Raw genomic sequence first — 27,038 nt, forward strand, 5'->3', positions numbered from 1 at the left:
AACATTGCGTGTTAAAATTTGACGTTAAAATTGAAAAATTTCAACTATCAACATTTGGGGCTTTAAAAATTAAAATATTGCAAAAAAAAACACTTTTTAAATGCCTTTATATATAATATATCATGTATCAAAAGCAATATAATACTCATTTAATTTATCAGACTTGGCATAATTATTCAAAAGTCAAATTTATATGAGCCTATGCCTAAAAATGGAGTTTTCCAATGAAGGGGAGCCTTACATGAAGATGTAATATTTTCCAGCAATTTTAAATTTGTGATGTTTTTTGGTTATAAAAAATCCTTACATATGTATTTATTGTACTTTAAATGGAAAGAAAAATTACAAATAGCATATCATATTAGTTTAAAAGGGTCTTAGGCCAAGTAAGTCTGAAAATAGTTTAGGGTCAATTTAGGCCGTAGCACATATTTACATTTAAAAATGCATATTAAAGCTATAGGAAATACAAATTTGTGTCTTATTCATCATTTCTATACTCAAGTTACATGATACAATAAATCTAAGCACAAAAGGACTCTTTAGTTCAACATTTTGTGCAGACAGTATGGTCAAATGCAAAGATTTTTCAATTTTTAGTGAAAAACTTGCATGCAATTTTAGCCCAAACAGGCTTATATTTGAACCACTTGCTATCCTACAGAAGAAAAGAGAGATATTATGTGAAATGAGACAGGTACAAAAGACATTATAAAGTGCTTTTTATACAAATTTAGTGAAATCTTCAATATGGACTTCAACTTTTATGTACCAAGCTCCCAACTTTTAACTTGATCCAAACAGGGTGTTAGACCAGGGTCATTTATACAGCACATTTTGCACACATTATATGAGATAATCTTCTTTTCTGTAGATTCAGAGTTCACAAATGAGTTATACAACTGGATTAAAGCATAGAAACACAAATATTAACACATGAAAACCTGTCAGATAGCAAGTTAGAATGCCACTTATGCATCAAAATTGAAAAAGCTTTGAAATGCTCAATTTCCCCATGTAATACCAAAATGGGAAATTTTTGCAGATTTCTATCAAATAAAAGTTTAAATCCTTTAGTTTTATTCTTTTTGACAAATTGACACCATTAAATCATTCAGGGAAGTTGCTCAAGTACAGATTCTATATTTCATGATTTCACCTCTTAGGTCCGAGTACACAGTTATTTCGTAGTGCATTTCCTTTAGACAATAAATGGAAATAAAAAAAAATCCACCTGCGCTTTCTCCATAATATTTTTACAGTGTGTTGTACTACTTTTGGGACAAATTATATCAAAATTATAGAAAACTTCATCAGCTTTAACTCAAAATATGGACAATTTTATGTGAAGGGGGTCTTGAAATTTTTGACAGCTTCCGAAATGCTAATTTTTGACCTTTTTCAACTGGACCAAATCACTACTTTACATTATAATTCATGAATCAAAATGTTTTACAATGTAATTTTATCCCCCTTCTTGCTACTTGAGACATAAAACATAAATAAATAAATAAATTTGGAAGGGATATAAAAAAAATTGACAAGTAACACACTGTCCACACTAGGGACTATATTCGTGGACAACGAAAATCAAGGGACGATAAATGTGTACTCGGAGCTAATAGGATAGAAAACATTGACCAATCTTAATAAAACTTGGTATGACCTAAGCTTAATAAACTATGAGACTGCTTACAAAGTTTCATGGGAATAGCATATATATTATAGACAGTATGATAAATTCTCTATTCAACATTGCGTGTTAAAATTTGACGTTAAAATTGAAAAATTTCAACTATCAACATTTGGGGCTTTAAAAATTAAAATATTGCAAAAAAAAACACTTTTTAAATGCCTTTATATATAATATATCATGTATCAAAAGCAATATAATACTCATTTAATTTATCAGACTTGGCATAATTATTCAAAAGTCAAATTTATATGAGCCTATGCCTAAAAATGGAGTTTTCCAATGAAGGGGAGCCTTACATGAAGATGTAATATTTTCCAGCAATTTTAAATTTGTGATGTTTTTTGGTTATAAAAAATCCTTACATATGTATTTATTGTACTTTAAATGGAAAGAAAAATTACAAATAGCATATCATATTAGTTTAAAAGGGTCTTAGGCCAAGTAAGTCTGAAAATAGTTTAGGGTCAATTTAGGCCGTAGCACATATTTACATTTAAAAATGCATATTAAAGCTATAGGAAATACAAATTTGTGTCTTATTCATCATTTCTATACTCAAGTTACATGATACAATAAATCTAAGCACAAAAGGACTCTTTAGTTCAACATTTTGTGCAGACAGTATGGTCAAATGCAAAGATTTTTCAATTTTTAGTGAAAAACTTGCATGCAATTTTAGCCCAAACAGGCTTATATTTGAACCACTTGCTATCCTACAGAAGAAAAGAGAGATATTATGTGAAATGAGACAGGTACAAAAGACATTATAAAGTGCTTTTTATACAAATTTAGTGAAATCTTCAATATGGACTTCAACTTTTATGTAGACCAGGGTCATTTATACAGCACATTTTGCACACATTATATGAGATAATCTTCTTTTCTGTAGATTCAGAGTTCACAAATGAGTTATACAACTGGATTAAAGCATAGAAACACAAATATTAACACATGAAAACCTGTTAGATAGCAAGTTAGAATGCCACTTATGCATCAAAATTGAAAAAGCTTTGTAATGCTCAATTTCCCCATGTAATGCCAAAATGGGAAATTTTGGCAGATTTCTATCAAATAAAAGTTTAAATCCTTTAGTTTTATTCTTTTTGACAAATTGACACCATTAAATCATTCAGGGAAGTTGCTCAAGTACAGATTCTATATTTCATGATTTCACCTCTTAGGTCCGAGTACACAGTTATTTCGTAGTACATTTCCTTTAGACAATAAATGGAAATAAAAAAAAATCCACCTGCGCTTTCTCCATAATATTTTTACAGTGTGTTGTACTACTTTTGGGACAAATAATATCAAAATTATAGAAAACTTCATCAGCTCTAACTCAAAATATGGACAATTTTATGTGAAGGGGGTCTTGAAATTTTTGACATCTTCCGAAATGCTAATTTTTGACCTTTTTCAACTGGACCAAATCACTACTTTACATTATAATTCATGAATCAATTTTTTTTTACAATGTAATTTTATCCCCCTTCTTGCTACTTGAGACATAAAACATAAATCAATAAATTTGGAAGGGGTATAAAAAAAATTGACAAGTAACACACTGTCCACACTAGGGACTATATTTGTGGACAACGAAAATCAAGGGACGATAACTGTGTACTCGGACCAATTGGCAAATAAAAATCATAAATTTTTTCATAGAGTTTTGCTTGCGTCGCAAATCTACGCAAACATCTAGTTTAAAATCAAGATATAAGGCAGACCTTTTACTTTCGTTTGTTTCCATGAATGGGATATAAAAGCACTAATTGGCGTGTTGTTTCCCTAGTTGCAGACTTCATATGATATTAAATACCGAATAAGGGATAGTGTATTTGTCATCATAAGTGATTTTGATAATTTGTTGTTTCATAACTATTAGTTTCATATTGACACACTAAAACAATAAAATGTAGGTAGTGTACACTAATTTATTAAGTTATACGAAATACAAGATATAAAAACGGCAACAGTCTACCGGTATCAGGGAAAAGGCGGCAACCTCACCTTCAGTTAAACTTCATTAGGTGAGGAGCAAGTTTATTAGTTTTTTGACATGAAACTTTAACTCTCAACCAAAATGTTGTATGCTTTGGTATTTTTACACTTGACTTCTTGCAGCTTTATCTTACAGAAGGATGTTTATGATATTTTGCAATCATTTGCATGATGATTTTTCATCATTCTATGTACTTTTCAAATATAATTGTCGAAACATGTTTGATTTAATAAATTATTGAGAAAATTGCAAACATCCTTATTAAAGGACGATAACTGAAATAGATATTTTATTCAGATTGCTAGCAAGTGTCGGTGCGTGTTTTGTAGAAACAGTTTTCAACAAGATCCTTGGTTTGTCACAGAAAGCTACATGTAGCACACACTAAGTTTGTCAGACTTGGAAACATGGTAAAATATCACCAAAATTTCGACAAAAATGTACCAAAGTTAAGTTTAAAAAATCACTAAACTATGTAGAAATTGTCATTAATAAGTATAAAACCACTAATTCATAGTCCCATTGTTACTATGTTAAATTCAGCAATTGAACATGTTGAAAGCATTAATGCCTTCTTTGTCTTAAGTTCAAATAAAGTGGCAGTTCTTTAGCCTCAAAACTGTTACTTATCCTGACTTGTGCTGCAAAAATTAACATACTGTTAATTGCATATTAGAGCGTACTGATTCCCTGAAGTTTGATAGTACAAAAACAGGAACTTCTGATCTGAACAACTGTTACACGTCAAATTCAAAATTTTATATACTTCTCTATAATTTAAAAAAATCTTTCAAAAAAGAGTGCTACAGTGATCCCAAGTCCCAAAGCTTTCATTTGATACCACAAATAACCCAATACACCCGCAATTGGCAAAGATACAGCTATGCGTATGAACTATTTTGTTTAAAATATGTACTACTTTCTTGTATGTTCTTTCTGACAAGGGCCTGAATTTGTTGTTCTATACCTATAACAGCACTAAACTTGTTATATTGACTTCTGCTTGACTGAATTTCCTTCTATGATCTATTTCTAACATTGAAAAATACATAAAGCTGTTATCAAAACACTGTATCACTGAATTCAAGCTCAAATTGGACTGGTAGTAACATATGCGTCAAACAAGAAAAACTACATATGGATACTAATAATGACAGATATGACACTTTTTAAAATTTTTACCAGTTTTGATTTGTAAATAACTTCTCAAATAACAGTTTCCTGATCTGAATGTCTTATTTTTATCAGAAATTCTTACTTGAATATAAATACAGTGGTCCAAACATAAAAGATAATTGATAATTGTGTCCCTCCTTTTTTCTACATCGTAAAATGTGATTTGATAAAAAAAAACATACATGTATATTGAAACATGGATCAACAAGAGTATTTTATATATTTCAAAGCTAGACAACTTGCTAAAATGGTTATTAAATGCATTTCCAGTGAGATTCCTATATAAGTATACACCAATTTTCCCTGAAATAAATAATTCACTAAGAAACCCGATAAAACATGTACACTCACTAGATAATTGAACCAAAAGCAATATTTATACTATAAACTAGTCATAATATACAACATGTACAAGTTTCATTGCTGTAAGTGTTATATAATGCAAAAAATAAAATGTCAGGTAAAATCTTAACTGTGTGTATGCTGAATGTCCAAAAAAGACTCATTATGAAGGCTGTAATTTGACGCTAGCATATTTGTTACATAAAATAAATAACACAACATGCTTTCTGACATTCTACGTTATCCCTCTCTCTCACTCGCTCACTGTAGCTTATTCACTCTCTCTCTAGCTCACGCGCTAACTCTCACGCACTGACTGATACTGTCACTAATTATGTCACTCGCTCATTTATTCACTCGCTCACTCATACATTATGTCCCTCGCTCTCTCTCCGCTCACTCTTTCTCTCTTGCTCGCGGTCTCACTCTCTCACACTATCTCTCTCTTTCACTCTCACTTTCTCACTCTCTGGCCATTTCTCTCTCTCTGTCTCGTTCTCTCTCTCTCGCTCACTTTTATCTTGCTTCTAGCTCGCTCTCTCTCTCTTTCTTTCACCCTCACTCTCTCACTCTCTGACCCTTTCTCTCTCTCTCTCTCTCACTATCTCACTATCTCTCACTCTCTGCCTCATTCTCTCTCTCACTCTCTACCTCGTTCTCTCTCTCGCTCTCTAGCTCGCTTCTATCTTGCTTGAAGCTCGCTCACTAGCTCACTCTCTGGCTCATTCTCTCGCTCTCTCTCTCTCTCTACACCATGCATTCACTCTCGTGCTTACTTACCATTATTTTTACCTATCCTTAGACATATTCCTAGGTAATTTACAACCCAACTGGACTTATTCCCCTTCTATGATGACTAGCAGAAGCAATGCTTATGTTCTACTCCGCTGTGAGAATATCACAGTATATCCAGGAGAACACCATTGTATACCGGTATCGTGGAAAAGGCGGCAACCTCACCTTCAGTTAAACTTCATTAGGTGAGGAGCAAGTTTATTAGTTTTTTGACATTAAACTCTAAATCTCAACCAAAATGTTGTATGCTTTGGTATTTTTACAATTGACTTCTTGCAGCTTTATCTTACAGAAGAATGTTTATGATATTTTGCAATCATTTGCATGATGATTTTTCATCATTCTATGTACTTTTCAAATATAATTGTCGAAACATGTTTGATTTAATAAATTATTGAGAAAATTGCAAACATCCATATTAAAGGACGATAACTGAAATATATATTTTAGTCAGATTACTATCATGTGTCGGTACGTGTTTTTAACAAGAACAATTCCTTCTTGCGGAGTTTGAATATACGCAAGTTATCTTTTTGTATTAAGCTACATAATGGCGAGAGAAAAATTGTCTATATCTTTACGCACATTATTCATGTTATACTAGAATTCCCACGCTTATCACAATACTGTCCGGCTTGTCCAATTATAAATCCATTAGAACAAGAACCTGGTTTATTATCACATTGATTTTTTTAAACAATTATGTGCATCACATCCCCAAACACATAATCCAGTTTCAGGATAACAGTTTTCATTAATACAATTCGGCGGACATAATTCTGTACAATTTCTTCCCCATGTACTTTTCCAGCATCCTAAACATATGTAATTTGTGGGGTTTATTGTTCCTTAGTAAAATTGTGCAATTTCAATTTATATTAAAAGAGTCCAATGTTATGTATACATGTTATAATATCGGATTTGAAGTCAATAACAAATGTTGGCCACCTTTAAAACTTTATCATTTGGAAAGAAAATTTTTCCTATATCATCTATACTATATCGTCGACATTTTTTTCGAGTTTATTCATGTACGGCCTTATTTGCAATAACTTTAAGGTATGCTAATTAAGATATGATTTCAAAAAAAGTAAAATCATAAAAAAACTGAACTCCGAGGAAAATTAAATTGGAAAGTCCCTAATCACATGGCAAAATGAAATGACAAAACACATAAAAGCGAATTTCTACAATTGTTATATTCCTGACTTTATACAGGCATTTTAAACGTAGCAAATGGTGGATTGAGCCTGGTTTTAAAGCGCTAAACCTCTCACTTTGTACGGCAGTCTCATAAAATTCCGTTATATCTACAACGATGCGTGAACTAAACAGTCATAATAAGTACAATAGTCAAAATATGAGTACAGCAAAGTGACCCAAACCAATATTATTTGATTCATCACAACCTGGAACCAGTATAGTAAATTAAGAAGAATTTAAATAGTAAGATTTGTACTGTTTTGCCTGATAAATAAAATAGAAAGTCAATACAAGATATTCTTATAGTATTTCTTATTTTATATACAAAAAAGATATAGCTTTACTGTAAACGTTTCAAACGACAAAACTTAATCAGAGACTAAAAGACCGCGAGTATTAACAAGTCGAAGTCATCGAACCATCGCGCTTTATGACAATGCTATATATACCGCTGAAAATGACAACAATACTGACTACAATACAGTACAAATAAATCCAAGAACACTCAGGACAAATAAATACATAAATAAATACTATCATATTACATTTTTACTTGTTAACTGCATATTTTATTTCTTTTTCATTAAGAGGCAATTATCTCTATTTTACTAAGTTTAGCCGGAGGACACTAATCTGACATTTATATTTTATGAGAACCTTTTATAATGTTTTAAGACCCTTAACTTTGAATTAAGGTATGTTTTGTAAACTGCTGCTTGGGCAGTCTTCACCTAGATTTCTAACTGTACAATGATGAATATATTTATATATATATTTTATACCGTAACGGTCTTGCGTTTAAAGCAGCCACATTGGTCGATTATAGACGAACAGACTTTATTGTATCCCATACTGAAATTAACGGAGTTATAATTTTACTTTCGAATTCAAACCAATGTCTTTTAAATAAAAATGTTTTGTTTACTTAATGAATTGTTTTTAATATTTTGAACTTATTGAATGTGTATACGTTGTTATTGATTACGGATTATGTAACATGTGAATAGTCACCATTTTTTTAAATATGGCTCAATAAAATCAAAATAAATTAATGCCAAAATAAGGCTAAGAAACTTTTTTTATTATTTATATTATCAATAACAATGTACACACATGTTGGCGTATGAATAAACAACGCCAGAGTGGGCGTGTCGCCATAACAAAGTTGGACAACATTGAAAATAAAAGTAATACTTTTAACCGATCAGAAGACAGTACATACACCAAACTTATTTATATTGAAATATATTACCATAGATTGCAACGTCACATACAGATGAGTGCAGTCCTAACCTGTATAGCAAGTTGACTTGATAACCAGTCATTTGGACTGGTGAAAGTTAACCTGTGACCGGATTAAGGACTGCTCTGACCAGTCCTAGGACCAAAATTTAGTTAACTTGAAAAGCGGACTTTTAAAAAAAATATTTTTTAATATCTTTGTTTCGTAGTATAAACATCGAAAATAAAGTAAAATTAATACTTCCGTTATATAAACAGGATTAAATACAAATATTTGAAAATAAAGTACGCATAAAACGTTGCTTGTTTATACACAAATTGAATTATTTATCTGTGATCTGCCTATCTATAAATAATTTAAAAAAAAAAAAGATCTTGGTTACAATGATAACGGGCACTGAATATATAATCCAATACCTATTATATTCAACCATATTTGCACTTAATATTATGTATATCTATGCAACGACGTATATTAGACGTTTGTTATACGTCACAAGCAGCAATATTTTAATTTCAGGAGAGAAATTATTATACAAAATGAGAGCATCATTAAAACACATGACTACAAAATTTTGTCTGCACAAATTAAAAGTCCCAGTATGTCCTTCTTTTGTACAATCTATATACCATGTATACATGTATACCCGCATAGTAGATCAGTCATATTTTTTATGCAAGGATTCAATGTATAATACAATGGACAGCTATATTGCAATACAATAACAACATGAACAACACATTTTTGTTCACGTAAATTTAGGGTGTCCTCCTTTTATTCATAATAATGATACGTTAAAAAAATTTCAGTAGTTTTGATACCTCATGTTAACTTGTACAACAAAATGATTTGACCGCATTGACAAAAACTGACCAAATGTACACTTTAATTTGTAAATCTATATACCATGTATACCCCTATAGTAATCCAGCCATATTTTTTTTGTGTCAGGATTCAATGTACAATACAATGGACAGCAATATTGCAATACAATAACAACAAATTTTTGTTTGCATAAATTTAGGGTGCCAGCATGTCCTCCTTTTATTCAAAATATTGTTACGTAACAAAAGTTCAGTAGTTTTGATACCTCATGTTGACTTGTACAACAAAATGATTTGACCGCATTGACCAAATCTGACCATATATGCACTTTAATTTGTTCATCTATATACCATGTATACCCGCAAAGTAAATCAGGCATATTTGTGTGTAAGGATTCAATGTACAATACAATGGAAAGCAATATTGCTATGATTGCATTATTCAAAATTGACTATTTCTCAATTTTCACGCGTAGTTTGGTATTTAGGTCGCCCGTAATCCCTCTAATGGTCATTGCTGCACAGTCGACATTTTATAATTAGAGGATGAAAAATAACGAAAGTCCAGTGAAAATTAAAAAAAAATTTAAAGAGTGGTTTTTTTTCTTTTTTTCTGATAATAATTTGAACATTTGTTAGATAACACCAAAAAGACGAATTTGATATACGGGATATAGCTATAGCTAAAAATGAAAAAGACAAACAGAAAAACAATAGTACACATGAAACAACATAGAAAACTAAAGAATAAACAACACGAACCCCACCAAAAAACTAGGGGTGATTTCAGGTGCTCAGGAAGGGTAAGCAGATCCTGCTCCACATGCGGCACCCGTCGTGTTGCTTATGTGATAACAAATCCGGTAAATAGTCTAATTCGGTAGGTCAAATTTATGAAAGGGAAGGGGATTGAAATTACGACGTAAGGAACATATCCGATATCATTTGTGAAACGGTTATTCCATAACGGTCAACCAACTCGTGATGGCGTCCGTAAAATTTACGAAGGGATGATTTCAACTGCACCATTTGGAACTCTTGGTTTAATAGCTTCCTTGTGAGCAGCAACCCTCTATCAAGAAAATCATGATAGGAAATGCAAGCACGGGAATATCGTATCAATTGGGAGATATATACCCCGTATGCAGGTGCTGCTGGAATGTTGCTACTTAGAAATGGAAAGTTCACAATTGGAAAGTTGAAATCATCTCTTTTGTCGTAAAGTTTTGTTTTCAACCGACCCTCATTGTCAATTTCTAGATGTAAGTCAAGATATGAGGCCGACTTAACTGTATCTGTAGTATCCTTTGTCTCTAGCTCGATTGGATAGATGCGTTCCACATAGTCACCAAGTTTTGAATTATTTAGTGAAAGAACATCATCTATAAAGCGAAAAGTATAGTTAAAGGATATTGCTAACTTCTTATGTTTCTTTCTAAGATGTTCCTGCATGAAGTCAGCCTCATAATAATAAAGAAACAAGTCGGCAAGTAGAGGGGCATGACTGATAAAAGTAAAATTTTTACATCACGATTTGTCAAGTACGTGAATGTATTTTGTGACCAATATAATTGCAATATATTATGGATAATAAAATAAACTGCGTATCTGTTACATGTATGCACAAATTTTGATTAATACCTTAGCATGTTCTGACAGAATATTTTAAAATTTAATAGTCCATCAGCTGGTAAGGTAAAATTTCAGTCCTGTGTTACACCCAAGGGTACCGCAATTTTTTTTGTATATAAATCTAAAGAGTAATGTCTGAAGAATATTTTAAGAGGTGTTAGACTTTTGAAAAAGTGTCTAAAAGCGGTTAAAAGGGGTCTTATTTAAGAGTATATCAAAATCTTTGTTTAACCCGTATATACAGATAAAAGAAAATGTAACAAAGTAACAAAATCATTTGACAACATGTACAAAATTTAAAAAACAAGACTAAATTCATTGAACAGTGAAGCAATATATCCAAGCAAGAAGGAAAGAAAATGGGAAAAAAACACTATCAAATGCGGAACAATGTATACATTACGAAAAGCAAATATATAGTAACCAGACGGTATGTCAAATCGACACTTTTAACGCTTTTAATTATAAAATAATTCGAAAAATTATTCAGGAATAACCTTTATGTTTTGATTTATATAATTGATATAAATCAAAACATCGTGTTATTTCTGACTAATTTTTCGAATTACTTTATTAAGGTGTTGAGAACCTTTGGTGACCCCATAGTTTAAGTGTCTTTAAAAAGTACATAGTGAACAGTGGTCGTTACATACAAACGTTCACCTAAATTGTCCCAGTCAATGGATGAATCTAATGTGTCAATCAATGGCCACAGCCACACTGTTTTGAAATTCATTCTATTACATTGATACAAGTGGATTATCGGATTTATCCAATCTCGATAGTTAAATTATCAATTTTAAAGTCCGAGCATCGGCGAGGACTTTAAAATTTATAATTTAGCTATCGAGATTGGATAAATACGATAATCCACGCGTCTCTATGTAATAATCTGTTTCTCTAATGATTAAAAGATATTTTTTCTTGTTTTCTAAACCAAAATCCCCTTCGAGTGCCTTCCACTTTCCACGAAGTTGTCAATTTCATTAACACCTGTTAGATTGATTGATTGTTGGTTGCTTAACGTCCAGTGGCAAATATTTCATGCATATTCAGGACGAGAACAAGTTCACAATAAATACTATAGGTAGGTCTTGAAATAATAAGAGGCCATCTGGGATGAAGGTCGGGGAAATTTGGACTGCCACTGGAAAATGAGGGTATATTGGAAACACCTGTTAGAACATTTTGATCAATTCAGAGAGCTGAGAAAGGTTATGACCCTTTGACTCAGCCAATCATCTTCTGACATCACCAGCAACCACACGTTGATTAATTTTTTTTTATACAATTGGTTCGGAAAGGGATATATTTCCATAGAATTAGAGAAAAGGGGATAACAGTAATTTTCATTGTTGGTACCTCAAAAAAAAAAAAAAACCGACTCGTCATTGGTTGCATTTTAATTTTTTGGGATGATGTTAGCCAATATTATCGTTTTGATGAACGATTTTGAAAATGTTTCTAAAATACTTTAGATTCTCAAATGGGGGATTACCTTTATTCTGTTATCGTAAACGTGAGAAATGCGCTGCTTCCAATGATTCAAACCATGCTAAATTCAAAATGGTAATACATTGGCACTCCACCCAATTCTTAAAATGAAAAATAACTATTGATATCAAACGATTTGAGTAAAGAAAACGATAAAAGGTAATGAACAGATTTAAAAACTAAATAAAATTACTTATATTTACAAATGTATATAAAAAACAAAACGCATAAATCCATCTTCTCATCTCACTAGCTATCCATAACGACTATAAATATATGTCTGTTAGTCTTGTGTGTTTTTTTTTAATATTTTTTTGTTCATTTGAATGTTTCGGAATTAGTTCTAGCCTTCGTTTCGTGGAACTAGTATACATCAAAGGGCCAGCTAAAGCCAGCCTCCGTGTTTGGGAATTTCTCACTGCGAAGACCCATTGGTGATCTTGAGCTGTTTTCTGTTCTTTGTTTGGGTTGTTATTGACACATTCCCTGTTTCCATTCTCTATTCTTACTTTCCTAAGGGAAATAATTCATCACTATTGATCTCTCATTGTAGGATCAATAGCAGAGTTAACCACCCGTATTGTGATATTTGATATAATGTGTGCTCTCCCTTTAACTTTACATTCAGCAATTTATTTACTGTACCATTTAGTTCATTGTATTTTCATATTTAAATACCTTTATTGTGTAATACACAGTGGCAATATTAAACTTTGCAACATGTATTTGAGCAAATATGTATATGTGTGTGAATAAATAGAATTAAAAAGGTTATAAACTATGTACATGGTGTACTCATGACACTGTGTCAGTGGAAATAGCAGTGTAAGACAACAGAACAAGAACATAACGAATTACTTGTAAGTATCATCATCATAATGGATAATCTGTATAAATATCTGTTCATCTTGGACATGAAATCTAGGTCGTCACACATCATACAATCGTGTTATAAATATAGAATTACATGACTTTTTTTGTACCATTTACAATCGGTTTAGATACTATATACAATAATCATGGTAACTTTTTTTTTAACTATATGTAGTAATATTATATTCTTAGTATTTGTGCATGTACTTTCATAATGTTCAAATAAAAATTATTTTTGTCATTTCAAAATTGCGTGTGTTTGGATTATTGTCTTCTCAATATTAATTACAACACATATGTTCTATGTTAAACTAAACCCCCGCTGGCGGTCATCTTGGATGATGGATTGGCTACAAAGTAACAACACTTGGTCAGCATCTCATAAGAAACATTTATGCTATGTTTGATTTCATTCCATTCAGTGGTTCAATTTGAAAGTATTTACCATAGGGTCTGATATTAAACTAAGTCCCCAACTAGCGACTTCTTGGATGATGGATCGGCGACAAAGTAACAACACTTTGTCAGCATTTCATTAGGAACATTCATGCTATGTTTTGTTTCATTTCATTCAGTGGTTCTCTAAAAGAAGTCATTTGTATGTATTTCCTATAGGGTCCTACGTAAAACTAAGTCCCCTGCTGGCAGCCATCTTGGATGATGAATCCGCTACAAAGTAACAACACTTGGTCAGCATCTCATAAGAAACATTCATGCCATGTTTGGTTTCATTCCATTCAGTGGTTCTCTAGAAAAAAAAAACATGTGTATGCATTTCCCATAGGGTTCTATGTTAAACTAAGTCCCCCGCTGGTGGCCATCTTGGATGATGGATCGACTACAAAGTAACAACACTTGGTCAGCACCCCATAAGGAACAATCATGCTATGTTTGGTTTCATTCCATTCAGTGGTTCTCTAGCAGAAGTCGTTTGTATGCATTTCCCATAGGGTCCTAAGTTAAACTAAGTCCCCCGCTGCCGGCCATCTTGGATGATGGATAGGATACAAAGTAACAACACTTGGTCAGCACCTCATTAGGCACAGTCATGCCATGTTTGGTTTCATTCCATTCAGTTGTTCTCTAAAAGAAGTCATGTGTATGCATTTCCCATAGGGTCCTATGTTAAACTAAGTCCCCCGCTGCCGGCCATCTTGGATGATGGATCGGCTTCAAAGTATATTCATGCCATGTTAAGTTTCATTCCATTCAGTGGTTCTCTAAAAGAAATCATTTGTATGCATTTCCCATAGGGTCCTAAGTTAAACTAAGTCCCCCGCTGCCGGCCATCTTGGATGATGGATAGGCTACAAAGTAACAACACTGGGTCAGCACCTCATATGGAACATCCATGCCATGTTTGGTTTCATTCCATTCAACAGTTCTCCTAAAGAAGTCATGTGTATGTATTTCCCATAGGGTCCAATGCTAAACTAATTTAAAGTCCCCAGCTGGCGGCGATCTTGGATGATGGATCGGCTACAAAGTAACAACACTTGGTCAGCACCTCATAAGGAACATTCATGTCATGTTCCGTTTCATTCCATTCAGTGGTTCTCTAATAGAAGTTATTTGAATGCATTTCCCATAGGGTCCTAGTATGTAAAACTAAGTTCCCCGCTGGCACCCATCTTGGATGCTGGATCGACTACCAGGTAACAACACTTGGTCAGCATCTCATAAGGAACATTCATGCCATGTTTGGTTTCATTCCATTCAGTGGTTCTCTAGAAGAAGATCAAAATGTAAAATGTTAACGACGACGACGACGGACGACGGACGCCAAGTGATGAGAAAAGCTCACTTGGCCCTTCAGGTCAGGTGAGCTAAAAATAATATATGTTGTATGATTGAGAATTGAACAACCCTCCATCAAACACCGGAATCGAACAGAACCAACAACTCTATAATATGTCTCTGTGTTGTATTGTGTTTCAGGGAAAAGTAAAATTTCTTTAGGAATTTTGAGACTCATTTCATTGTTTCACATCACAATATGGTTGATTAAACTAACATCTGACTAATTCGAATATTTGGTACTGTCTGAGTGTTAATCAATTGTTAAATTGTCCTTCTATTGTCCATGGATACAATACACATGTTAACTTATGGGGCATCACACACACAGTTACCCCACATAAATTATAATGTACATTAAAATGAAAGAGAGTATAACACATTTGTGAAACTTAAATTCATTTTAATTTGGTAAATAAACATGTAGATGATGTCGTGCGTTAAAAGGAAATGAAAGTTACATTTGGTATTCTCTATTTTCTTTTAATTTGATATAGGCAAAAAAAGAAAAAAAAGATTACTGATGGCAATCGTTACTCAGCAACCATTTTATACCGCAGCGGCTGTCGAAGAAGTACTATACAATCATGGTCCAATCAAAATACGAAAAATGATGGATACACATGAAGACTGCAGCTTTTATGCACATTTGTCAACAGAAGCTTTCATTGACAAAGTCGTACATGCAACAAAGGAATCGAGGTATAAATTCTTTATAATATATTATACAAAAAGTCATGTAAACTTTTGAACTGGACCCTTTGATCTGTTAGTACACACATTTTATTTTCATTGCGTGAACCAAGTTCAATATTTTGGGGAATTTTGAAGTTCACAAATATAGCATCTACGTATACATTATACATTCAAATAGAACGTAGTAAACAAATTGGGCCCTGTTTAAGGAGATACGATTTCGTGAAATCGCGAATGATTTAAGGTAAAAAGTCATCAACAGGGTGGCTATTTTTTTTTCATTAGAGTAGGAATGGGGATATATGTTTTCGTTAGTCTGGACTTAAAAAAAAACATATTTCAATCAGTACATTACAAGAAAAGTCCTAACAGTAAGCCCGGTGGTACTATGTTTAATGTTATATTTTTTTTTACATACAATGTATGTATATATAGTCATGGCGCATGTACGTTGTCTGACTTAAAGCCTTTTGTTAATGCCCGCGTCACACTGTCCCGATTTTTACGCCGATGGCAACACGATTATGGAAATTTTCAAAATCGGGACTGATCGTATCCAGATCGGACTATTCGTAGTGTCATCTTTAACCATCGTAGAACCATCGGCCACTTTTTCTAGCCTTCGGGAACAACTTCGGGAAGTGTTCTAATTTTTTTAACATGTTAAAAAATCCCCGAAGGTGCGTCCGATGTTTATGGTTCGTATTGAGTTCGTATCACCATCCTCACCATCGTAATGTCACCGGGAATGCATCTTTGAACATCGTATTGCATTCGTGTTTCCATCGTTTCCATCGGGCAGTTTTGACATTACGATGTCTACACGAATGAATCACGAAACCGAAGGTCTTACGATGGCAACACGATTCGTTAAGACCTCGTAATCCCGTCGTGATGTCATCGAATAAAAGTACGAAGGTGACAAGATGGAACTACGACGGCAATAAATCCAGTTAAATGTAAGTTAATTTTCGCGCTTAAATTCATTTAAAATGTCATGCTCGATATGCAGTCAGTCTAATACGACAGTTAAGAAAGACGTTCACAAAACATGGACCTCATATTATATGATTCTATGAGAACAAGAAAGGCGACAGCGTTGTTTCTATTAATTCAAATGGAACAAGAAGAGCAGGTATTACAGGCTCAGGATTTACTTTTACTTTTGTCAAATTTTCATATCAAATAACATAATAAAAATCATAAACGCGCCTCGTATACCAACACTGAAGGTACACGTATATAGGGAAACCAACTTTTTCTTCATTATTCTGATTTTTTATGTATCGTCTGAGTTGTTGTCCCACGAATGTTTACTCCATAAACATTTTGTTTTCTATATGTCATATTTTGCCGCATTTGTTGCTTTCCCCACATCCTTCCTTTAGTCTATACTATTATGATATTCTCCTGGAAAGAGCTCTTTTTGAATAAAAGGGATCAACGAACCCATTACCTTACCTTTAAGATAGATCAGTAAACATGGGCATAATTATGGGTGATTATTCAGACTAGTGTACACATTTTACAGTTCAAACAAGGCAATGCCGAGCGTGGCATCCCCTCGTATGTAACATATTGGGGACAAATATGGACACTATATTTGTATATGACACATACAGAAAATGGTAAATTGAATACGCATATTTGATACATAACCTATTTTTTTAGAAATCGACCAAATTATTCAGTAACTGGAAATACCCACGGTCTTCCGTCTTATGATTAAACCAAAAATTAAATGTACAATATAATATATATTCAATATTGATCAAACAATTTAAAACGCGTGATGCCTTCGGCATATAATGTAAATGCATCGTAAGCTGTACACGACGTCTTTTAGACATCGTACATAGTCATCGCGCCATCATCGTAATCCATCGTGTAGCCTTCGTGATCCATCTTGTAGGCTTCGGCTGAGATATGAAGCTCAAATACCGTCTTCAGTTAACCATCGTATGTCCATCTTTTGCTATCGTATATACTTTCGGCACCCTCGTATAGACTTCGTTATTCATCGTACTTGCTTCGGTCACTTTTGGGTATTTTAACGAGATCGGGACCAACTTCGTACGAACTTACAATTTTCGCATTAGGGTGTCCATCGTATATAGAAATCGGGATAGTGTGACGCGGGCATTAATAAGGTGCAGTTATGAATTGATGTAAACTTACTAAACATCAAGAGGAAAAGGAAATATCAAACCAATCCAAACATCAAAAGTTATCTAAAAAAATTGTGAAGGAGAAAAGATAATATTTTACATTTATAAAATGATAAACTTTCAGAAAACTTCTATCTAAATATTTGATTTTTATCATCAACATGTTCACGCTTACACAATTTTTACACCGTGAATGTGCATTTGGTGGAAGCATGTAAAGACCCATTTAATTGAAACAAGTGTTGGTATCTGTATCATTTGATATAATTTATTTTAAAATCTTCAAAATATGCAGTGTGGTACAACTTCAGTATAAAGCTCAATTCATTCATATCACAAACCAGGCCTGTATCCAGGAACTTCTAAAAGGGGGAGGGGTCGATAGAATCATACTTAACCTTAACAGTTACAATTCAAACAGAACGTCGACTTTAACAGTGCTTACTTGTTTAACTAGAGGCTCTAAAGAGCCTGTGTCGCTCACCTTGGTCTATGTGAATATTAAACAAAGGACGCAGATGGATTCATGACAAAATTGTGTTTTGGTGATGGTGATGTGTTTGTAAATCTTACTTTACTGAACATTCTTGCTGCTTACAATTATCTCTATCTTTAATGAACTTGGCCCAGTAGTTTCAGAGGAGAAGATTTTTGTAAAAGATAACTAAGATTTACGAAAAATGGTTCAAAATTGACTATAAAGGGCAATAACTCCTAAAGGGGTCAACTGACAATGTCAGTCATTTGACTTATTTGTAAATCTTACTTTGCTGAACATTATTGCTGTTTACAGTTTATCTCTATCTATAATAATATTCAAGATAATAACCAACTAGAGGCTCTAAAGAGCCTGTGTCGCTCACCTTGGTCTATGTGAATATTAAACAATGGACACAGATGGATTCATGACAAAATTGTGTTTTGGTGATGGTGATGTGTTTGTAGATCTTACTTTACTAAACATTCTTGCTGCTTACAATTATCTCTATCTATAACAGTACTTTCTGTGGAAAATGTTATTGAAAATCTTCAAATTTTAAGAAAATTGTTAAAAATTGACTATGAAGGGCAATAACTCCTTAGGGGGGTCAATTGACTATTTTGGTCATAGTGACTTATTTTTAGTTCTTACTTTGCTGTACATTATTGCTGTTTACAGTTTATCTCTAACTATAATAATATTCAAGATAACAAAAAAACAGCAAAATTTCCTCAAAATTACCAATTCAGGGACAGCAACCTAACAACCGATTATCTGATTCATCTGAAAATTCCAGGGCAGATAGATCGTGACCTGAATCAACAATTTTACTTCCTGTCATATTTGCTCTTAATGCTTTGGTTTTTGAGTTATAAGCCAAAAACTGCATTTTACCCCCCATGTTCTATTTTTAGCCATGGCGGCCATCTTGGTTTGTTGGCCGAGTTACCGGACACATTTTTTTAACTAGATACCCCAATGATGATTATGGCTAAGTTTGGTTAAATTTGGCTCAGTAGTTTCAGAGGAGAAGATTTTTCTAAAAGATTACTAAGATTTACGAAAAATGGTTAAAAATTGACTATAAAGGGCAATAACTCCTAAAGTGGTCAACTGACCATTTCGGTCATGATGACTTATTTGTAGATCTTACTTTGCTGAACATTATTGCTGTTTACAGTTTATCTCTATCTATAATAATATTCAAGATAATAACCAAAAACAGCAAAATTCCTTAAAATTACCATTTCAGGGGCAGCAACCCAACAACAGAATGTCTGATTCATCTGAAAATATCAGGGCAGATAGATCTTGACCTGATGAACAATTTTACCACTGTCAGATTTGCTCTAAATGCTTTGGTTTTTGAGTTATAAGCCCAAAACTGCATTTTACCCCTATGTTCTATTTTTAGCCATGGCGGCCATCTTGGTTAGTTGGCCGGGTCACAAGACTCATTTTTTTAACTAGATACCCCAATGATGATTATGGCCAAGTTTGCTTAAATTTGGCCCAGTAGTTTCAGAGGAGAAAATTTTTCTAAAAGATTACTAAGATTTACGAAATTTTTTTAAAAATTGATTATAAAGGGCAATAACTCCTAAAGTGGTCAACTGACCATTTTGGTCATGTTAACTTATTTGTAGATCTTACTTTGCTGAACATTATTGATGTTTACAGTTTATCTCTATCTGTAATAATATTCAAGATAATAACCAAAAACAGCAAAATTTCCTTAAAATTACCATTTCAGGGGCAGCAACCCAACAACAGAATGTCCGATTCATCTGAAAATATCAGGGCAGCTAGATCTTGACCTGATGAACAATTTACCCCTGTCAGGTTTGCTTTAAATGCTTTGGTTTTTGAGTTATAAGCCAAAAACTGCATTTTACACCTATGTTCTATTTTTAGCCATGGCGGCCATCTTGGTTGGTTGGGCTGGGTACCAGACACATTTTTTTAACTAGATACCCCAATGATGATTATGGCCAAATTTGGTTAAATTTGGCCCAGTAGTTTCAGAGGAGAAAATTTTTCTAAAAGATTACTAAGATTTACGAAAAATGGTTAAAAATTGACTATAAAGGGCAATTACTCCTAAAGTGGTCAACTGACCATTTTGGTCATGTTGACTTATTTGTAGATCTTACTTTGCTGAACATTATTGCTGTTTACAGTTTATCTCTATCTATAATAATATTCAAGGTAATAACCAAAAAACAGCAAAATTTCCTTAAAATTACCATTTCAGGGGCAGCAACCCAACAACGAAATATCCAATTCATCTGAATATATCAGGGCAGATAGATCTTGACCTGATGAACAATATTACCCCATGTCAGATTTGCTCTAAATGCTTTGGTTTTTGAGTTATAAGCCAAAAACTGCATTTTACCCCTATGTTCTATTTTTAGCCATGGCGGCCATCTTGGTTGGTTGGTCGGGTCACCGGACACATTTTTTAAACTAGATACCCCAATGATGATTGTGGCCAAGTTAGGTTAAATTTGACCCAGTAGTTTCAGAGGAGAAGATTTTTGTAAAAGTTAACGCAGGACGACGACGGACGCCGGACGCCAAGTGATGAGAAAAGCTCACTTGGCCTTTCGGCCAGGTGAGCTAAAAAAAGGGAGAAAAAGGGGGGGGGGGGGGGGTCGTACAAAGCCCTCGAATCCTGGCTACGGGTGTGCACACTGAATCGTTAGAACTTTCGTTAAAACTTCTAACTCTCAAAACATCTATTTTTCTTATTTTTCTGAGTTAACATTTGAAGTATTCTTGAAATAGTCATTCTTTTGATCTGAGTTAACTATTTGAAGCATCATTCCAGTCAGCTAAAAGGTATTTTTAAAAAATTAATTCTGTTTGTCGTTATGTTTGTGTATGTGTTGCTATGTTTGAATGTAACCTATTGTACCTTGTTTTGTGGAGAGGGCTTACATAGGCTATTGTAATAATCTTAGGTGGGGATACGAGAGGCAAAATATTAGGAACTCATAAAATTACATCCTTTAATGGCGCTTGCAAAACGAAAAAGAGACAGTACTTGTGATTACAATTACATACATGTATATAACAAAATCGTATACGGACTGAACAGTATTTCTATCTAATAACCCATAACCTGGCTAATTCTGGTATAGGATGAATTCCATCGATATAAAGTGCGTAATTTAAATTATATGATGCTTGGGAACGCTCTCTATGTTTTCTGTTCCGTTCCAAGTCAAGACCAAATAATGGAGAGTTTTTATGAAAAAGTGTATTTTACTGTGAAATATATTTATTCACTTCTGTAATTTGATGTTCAAGTATTTTTTCCTGTGTTCGAAATTTTTCTGGAGAAGCGTGGTCGTGGCGCTCGTTCCACAAGTAGATGGAATAATATGGTGTCAATGAAAAACTGTCTATTTTCAGTATATCGGGCACACAAAAAAATTTGACCACCCACGTGTTTTTCCCACTTCAGTGAAAATTATGGAAAAAAATGTCAGTTCACATGGTTTCAGTTCAGTTTTACACAAATAAAGTCCTTTGAAATTATATTTTGGGTCCTCCGCCATGTAATAATCTTGGGTGGGGATACGAAATGCAAAATATTAGGAACTCATAAAATTACATCCTTTAATGGCGCTTGCAAAACGAAAAAGAGACAGTACCTGTGATTACAATTACATACATGTATATAACAAAATCGTATACGGACTGAACAGTATTTCCGGAAACGCGGATTCAACCCCCTATATATATTACACTATGCCTGTTGCCCAGTCCAGTTTAATTTATTTGAATAAAATCTATACTATTAAACGAGGAGACCTCATTTTGTGTGTCGCTTCTCTTCCTTCCACAATAAATCCATCATCATGCCTCTGTGTCCTATAGGTAACATGCATAGTCGCATTTGTCATCCATTGTTATGATCATTCAGATTGAGTTATTTTGGGAGAAAAACGACAAAAAATTTTGGTGTCAGACCACCAATTACTCCCTCCAATTTAAAACGTATGTAAAAGTAGCCCTACTCTGACACAAAATAGTGCTTTTGATGTTCTTGTTTACTTAAACTAACCAACAAATTTGCAGGAATGAAACTTTTGGTGAAAGAGAAATATATCTAGATCATTTTGAGCCAAAATTTACTTGTCTATGAGTTTGCATTAAAAATTAAGGATTAATGCGCTCCATAGTATACTAATTTTAGATTTCCAGAAAACCAGGTATATTTTTGGGGGTACCTCTGTTTGAAGGTCAGTTATTTTGTTAGAAGGCTTTAAAGGTATGGTGAACATTGTCATGTAGAAAGCTGATACATGTACAATAAAGGATATACCTGGTTTCTATGAAGTTAAACTTAAGGTAAAATATTTAGAAAGCTGTGAAAATTGCACAATTTGGTTGAACAGATAGGGATTTTTAATTGGTGGTCTGACACCAAAAGGAGTCCGGATATGATTCCATCATCAGACTGACTTTAATCATAGATAAGACTTCCGGTTTGAAACTCACAAATACAACCATTCGTATGATAGATAACTAAAATAAAAAATAGATAAGCTAATCAGAGCGTTCTCCATTTCATGGTGTTTAGATCGCAAGAACCACAACTATAATTTTTTTTTCGCGTTTATCTACATGTAAACTACGATTATACCACTTGAGTATAATGGAATTTAACAGAAAGGAAACAAATATCGGACTTTAAAAAAAGGAAAATACTTTTTATGTAATTGTCCATACATAATATCTTTTACAAAAATTCATCCTACAACAGTTCACAAGCTGTATATGCCCGCGATTTCGCGGGTGTGTTCTAGTGTTGTTTAAACTAAAAACATTGTTTTTTTATATATTAATTTCAAGTTGACCTCACAATTAGAAAAGGAGTATTATTTTTATCAACCCCATAAACCTAAATGCAAAGCAGAACAATCAGCTTCGTTTTTGTCAAATATTTTGTATTTTCACGGAAAACGCAACGACTTTACAATTTCCAATCCAATTATAAATATTTCAGTATTCCAAAGGTTATAGAATTCACTCGAGTGACCAGTAAGGGTCGACCTCAGGAAGTGTATAATCGAATATTTGTGGCTGAATATGACGGAGTACGCGCTGGCTTATGCAGTATAGGGTATCACGGAGACACAGAAAAATTCCCGTAAGTTATAAAATATACTCTGTCTGTTTTCTTTCGTTCAGAGATAGTTTTTTTTATTATCTTTATTCGATCAAAGCGACAAAATTAATTATGGCAAAGAGATGTGTTTATGCATAAAATTCCTTGAATTAAATTGACCAAAATATTTTACTGCATGTTTGAAAATGGTAGATGGGAGGAAGGGCATAGAATTTGATTGGTTAAAGTGTGGGAAAAACCCCAAGATGGATTTTTTTATTTGCACAAAATTTAACAGTTAATGGTGTTAATTCTATTTATGTTTAGATTATTTACTTATTATTTAAACTAATTTTATTTTTTGCATTTGTTCTTATCCACACGAACCGTTTCGGTGATTACATGGTAGCGTGTTCGCCTCAAGTAATGTCAGTCGTTGCTTATAACCCCGACCGAGTCACGTAAACGACTTGGTATTTATATCGTAATTATATTTTACAGTGAAAGGTCAAGTGATCTCGTTCCAGATTTTGATTGCTGTGATATGTGTGGGTAAGTACAAGACCAAGCACAAGTATGACGGTCAGAATTGGGTTTACAGAATAGAGTATAATGGACAAACATATGTATGTATATACATATTAATTTTTTTTGGGAAAATTTGACACCAACTTAAAGCAATGAATAGTAAATGTTGTACACTAACTTCCAGTTAAATAAGTTGGAATACTGAAATATAATAATATGATTTTAAAAGAGTAAAACAACTTCTCAACTTAACTCTTAGTAAGGAGTTAGGAAATGCAATGCATGTATGGTAGACGGGGAAACATGAAACACCACTTATATTTTCCGGCCTAATATACACGTACTATATTTCGTAATAATTATGCTCGTTGAAATTATTGCCCAACTTGAGAAATGCTTTAGATGTTAACGTGTGGCTCTGTATTTGCATTACAATACAAATATATTTTGGAGAAGACTACATTATTCTTCTTTTTTTGTACAAGTTGCGGTATATTCATTGCGTGTCTGGTCCTACATATATTTAGTTTACCCACTAGCAAACGGAATACTTATGCTTATCAATTAGTTATAATTAAAATCAAATAAACAATAGAGAAAAGAAATATATCCTGATATTCAAACAAGAGAGTGTGACGTAACTGCGCAGCCGCTTAACACGACATGGGCAAAATCTCTTTGATCTTAAGGTGCTTTAATCTGGATAATGCACAGCAAATTAGGTGTGCATTAACTACCTCAGATACATTGCACAGTTTAAAGGTACTCTTACCTTTAGGGGCGGTAAATGTTGAAAGGGGTGTAATTCCATAAAATTTTAAAAATATCATCGAGTGAAGCGAGACTAAAAACAATGATATGTTCTCCAATTAATGGGCGAGACATAGAATATTTTTTTAATATGTTGTGTACAATGTAAATCTTAAATCAGTGTTTCACAGTCAAACCGGAAAACAGAAATTCAGAAATACAGGGTAACCTGTCTAATCAGTATTCTAAGTTAAACTGCAGATGAATCTGACTTTGTTTAGATGTGACGTGTCTTAAAAAAATAATAATCTAAAAGTAGAATACAAAATGGAGGGTAGAAAAAAGGGGGTTTGGGATTTTTAAAGATTGAAAAGGGAAGTTAACTTATAATCATTTTGAATTTCGCGATCGGTACATTCCTCCTCGGTTCATCATTCTCAAAGCATATTATTGAGGGAAAGAAAGGCAATCATCTTAGATGGTGCCATTAAAACAAAATACATAATTATATGGTTTGGCGATATCTGGCCACAGCATTTATTCATAATAAAATTATGATAGATTCATATGATATATGTTATACATAGATAGATAGACCATAGATGTATATGTATATGTAGATAGATATATGGTTCGGTTAATTGCCCGGATTAATATGGCAACCAGATAAATAGATAGATAGATATATATGAAATTGCATGTGAAGATGCACCGTGGGATACACTGGACAGGTGCTTTAACTTTAGAAAACACCGTGGGATACACAAGTGTAGTCTGTATTATCCAAAAACCTAAAATTTCATAGTTAACGTTAAGATTCTATACAGCGAATTCTGCCATTTACTGGGAATCTTTTTATGATGCTCAAAGTTCAAATAAAAGTCACTTTTCTCAACAGCAAACAAGTTAACACCATCAGTCAACTCTGTATCACCAGTCACCGACACAAACCTGAAAAATAAATACAAAGAGCAGTATCTCGTACAAAAAAAAGGAGTGGAAGAGAGGGTTTTCAATGTTACCGCTTACGAAATTTAAACAGTTTGCTTGCTGCGATGAAATTCTAAAAAGTACTAAATTACGTCACAGATAAAAACGTCACTCATATTAGGTAAATCTAAAACATGAAACACAATCCGTCAGTGGCCTCAGCGATAACTGAATTTAAGTTTATTTTAATACTTAAATTCCATTAATCTATACTCAATAACCCAAAGGTTTGATTTTTCTTACACCGAGTGCAACAAACGGAACTTTACTGTAGAAGATGAAGGTTATGTGTCAATAAGACAGCAATCAAAGTTAACGACAAAAACGAAGTAAAGCCATCTAGCATTCTAGAGGGCAACATATAGTGTAGTTTTGAACAATATATAGGGTTCTACACACATGTCCATTTCTAAATAAATTTATTTGAAAAAAATCTACCATTAAATTATGATTCTCCAAATAATTTAACAGTAAAGGAAGAAACCTAAATAAAAAAAATAAAATAGTACTTACCAACCTTTAACTACATATAAGCGTGTTTTGTCCTTTCTTTACCCTACAAGAAACTGTAATAGGAGCTGTGGATTGCGGAATACCGTGTGCCGTCGTCATGTGTTAGAACAGTAATTGGCCAATCAAATCTGTATACAAAATTTAATCTGCACGACTCGGAATAGACTTGTTCCCGATCGCATATTCAGTATGTTACACGTATACCAATATACGTGAGAGCGTATAGCTATTAGCTAATACCTGGACCGTAGTACCGGAAACCAGGATAGGCTCGGGACAACCATTTAAACCGAACTCCTACGTCATTTGGGTTAATAAGTGTCACCCGAGCCTTGCAGATTAAATGATATAAACCAACTTGCTTGGTCAATAACTATAACATGCTGATCCCGGAAAATATAAAACTTTACATCACAGAAGTTGTAAACAATATGATATTCTTTTATTAATTTATCGTTTGGTCAAGTCCATCAAGAAAATCTAAGTATGCTCATAAAAAAATATTGTTAATCATGTCTCATACAGGGCATATAATGTGACATTCCCGGCATAGGTCGTATATTCACTGAAACCTAAATTACACATTCATATATTATGGATTACTCCTGCCTTAATGATTTTCCCAGTACCAGATATTTGTTAAACGTTCACCATGCAGTATAAATATTTTCCGCATACGTTAATTATTCGCTGTGTTGATCGCTTGACTTATA

At 33.3% G+C, this 27,038-nt stretch overlaps 1 protein-coding gene across 2 annotated transcripts in view; it reads left to right on the forward strand.

Moving 5' to 3' along the window:
- Window positions 1–13,047: 13,047 nt before the first annotated feature.
- LOC139487842 (uncharacterized) overlaps window positions 13,048–27,038 on the forward strand; it is a 35,375-nt gene continuing 21,384 nt past the window's right edge. Inside the window, exons 1-4 of one of the 2 annotated variants that reach the window (XM_071273011.1) lie at window positions 13,048–13,267; window positions 15,575–15,779; window positions 23,443–23,586; window positions 24,046–24,096. In XM_071273011.1, coding sequence (XP_071129112.1) covers window positions 15,601–15,779; window positions 23,443–23,586; window positions 24,046–24,096 — 374 coding nt within the window. In that variant the 5' untranslated portion in view covers window positions 13,048–13,267; window positions 15,575–15,600. Of the gene's footprint in view, window positions 13,272–15,574; window positions 15,780–23,442; window positions 23,587–24,045; window positions 24,097–27,038 lie in introns of both variants that reach the window. The other variant, XM_071273002.1, reaches the window with a different exon arrangement.

Source organism: Mytilus edulis, chromosome 1 (genome assembly GCF_963676685.1).
Source record: "Mytilus edulis chromosome 1, xbMytEdul2.2, whole genome shotgun sequence".
NCBI lineage: Eukaryota > Metazoa > Mollusca > Bivalvia > Mytilida > Mytilidae > Mytilus > Mytilus edulis.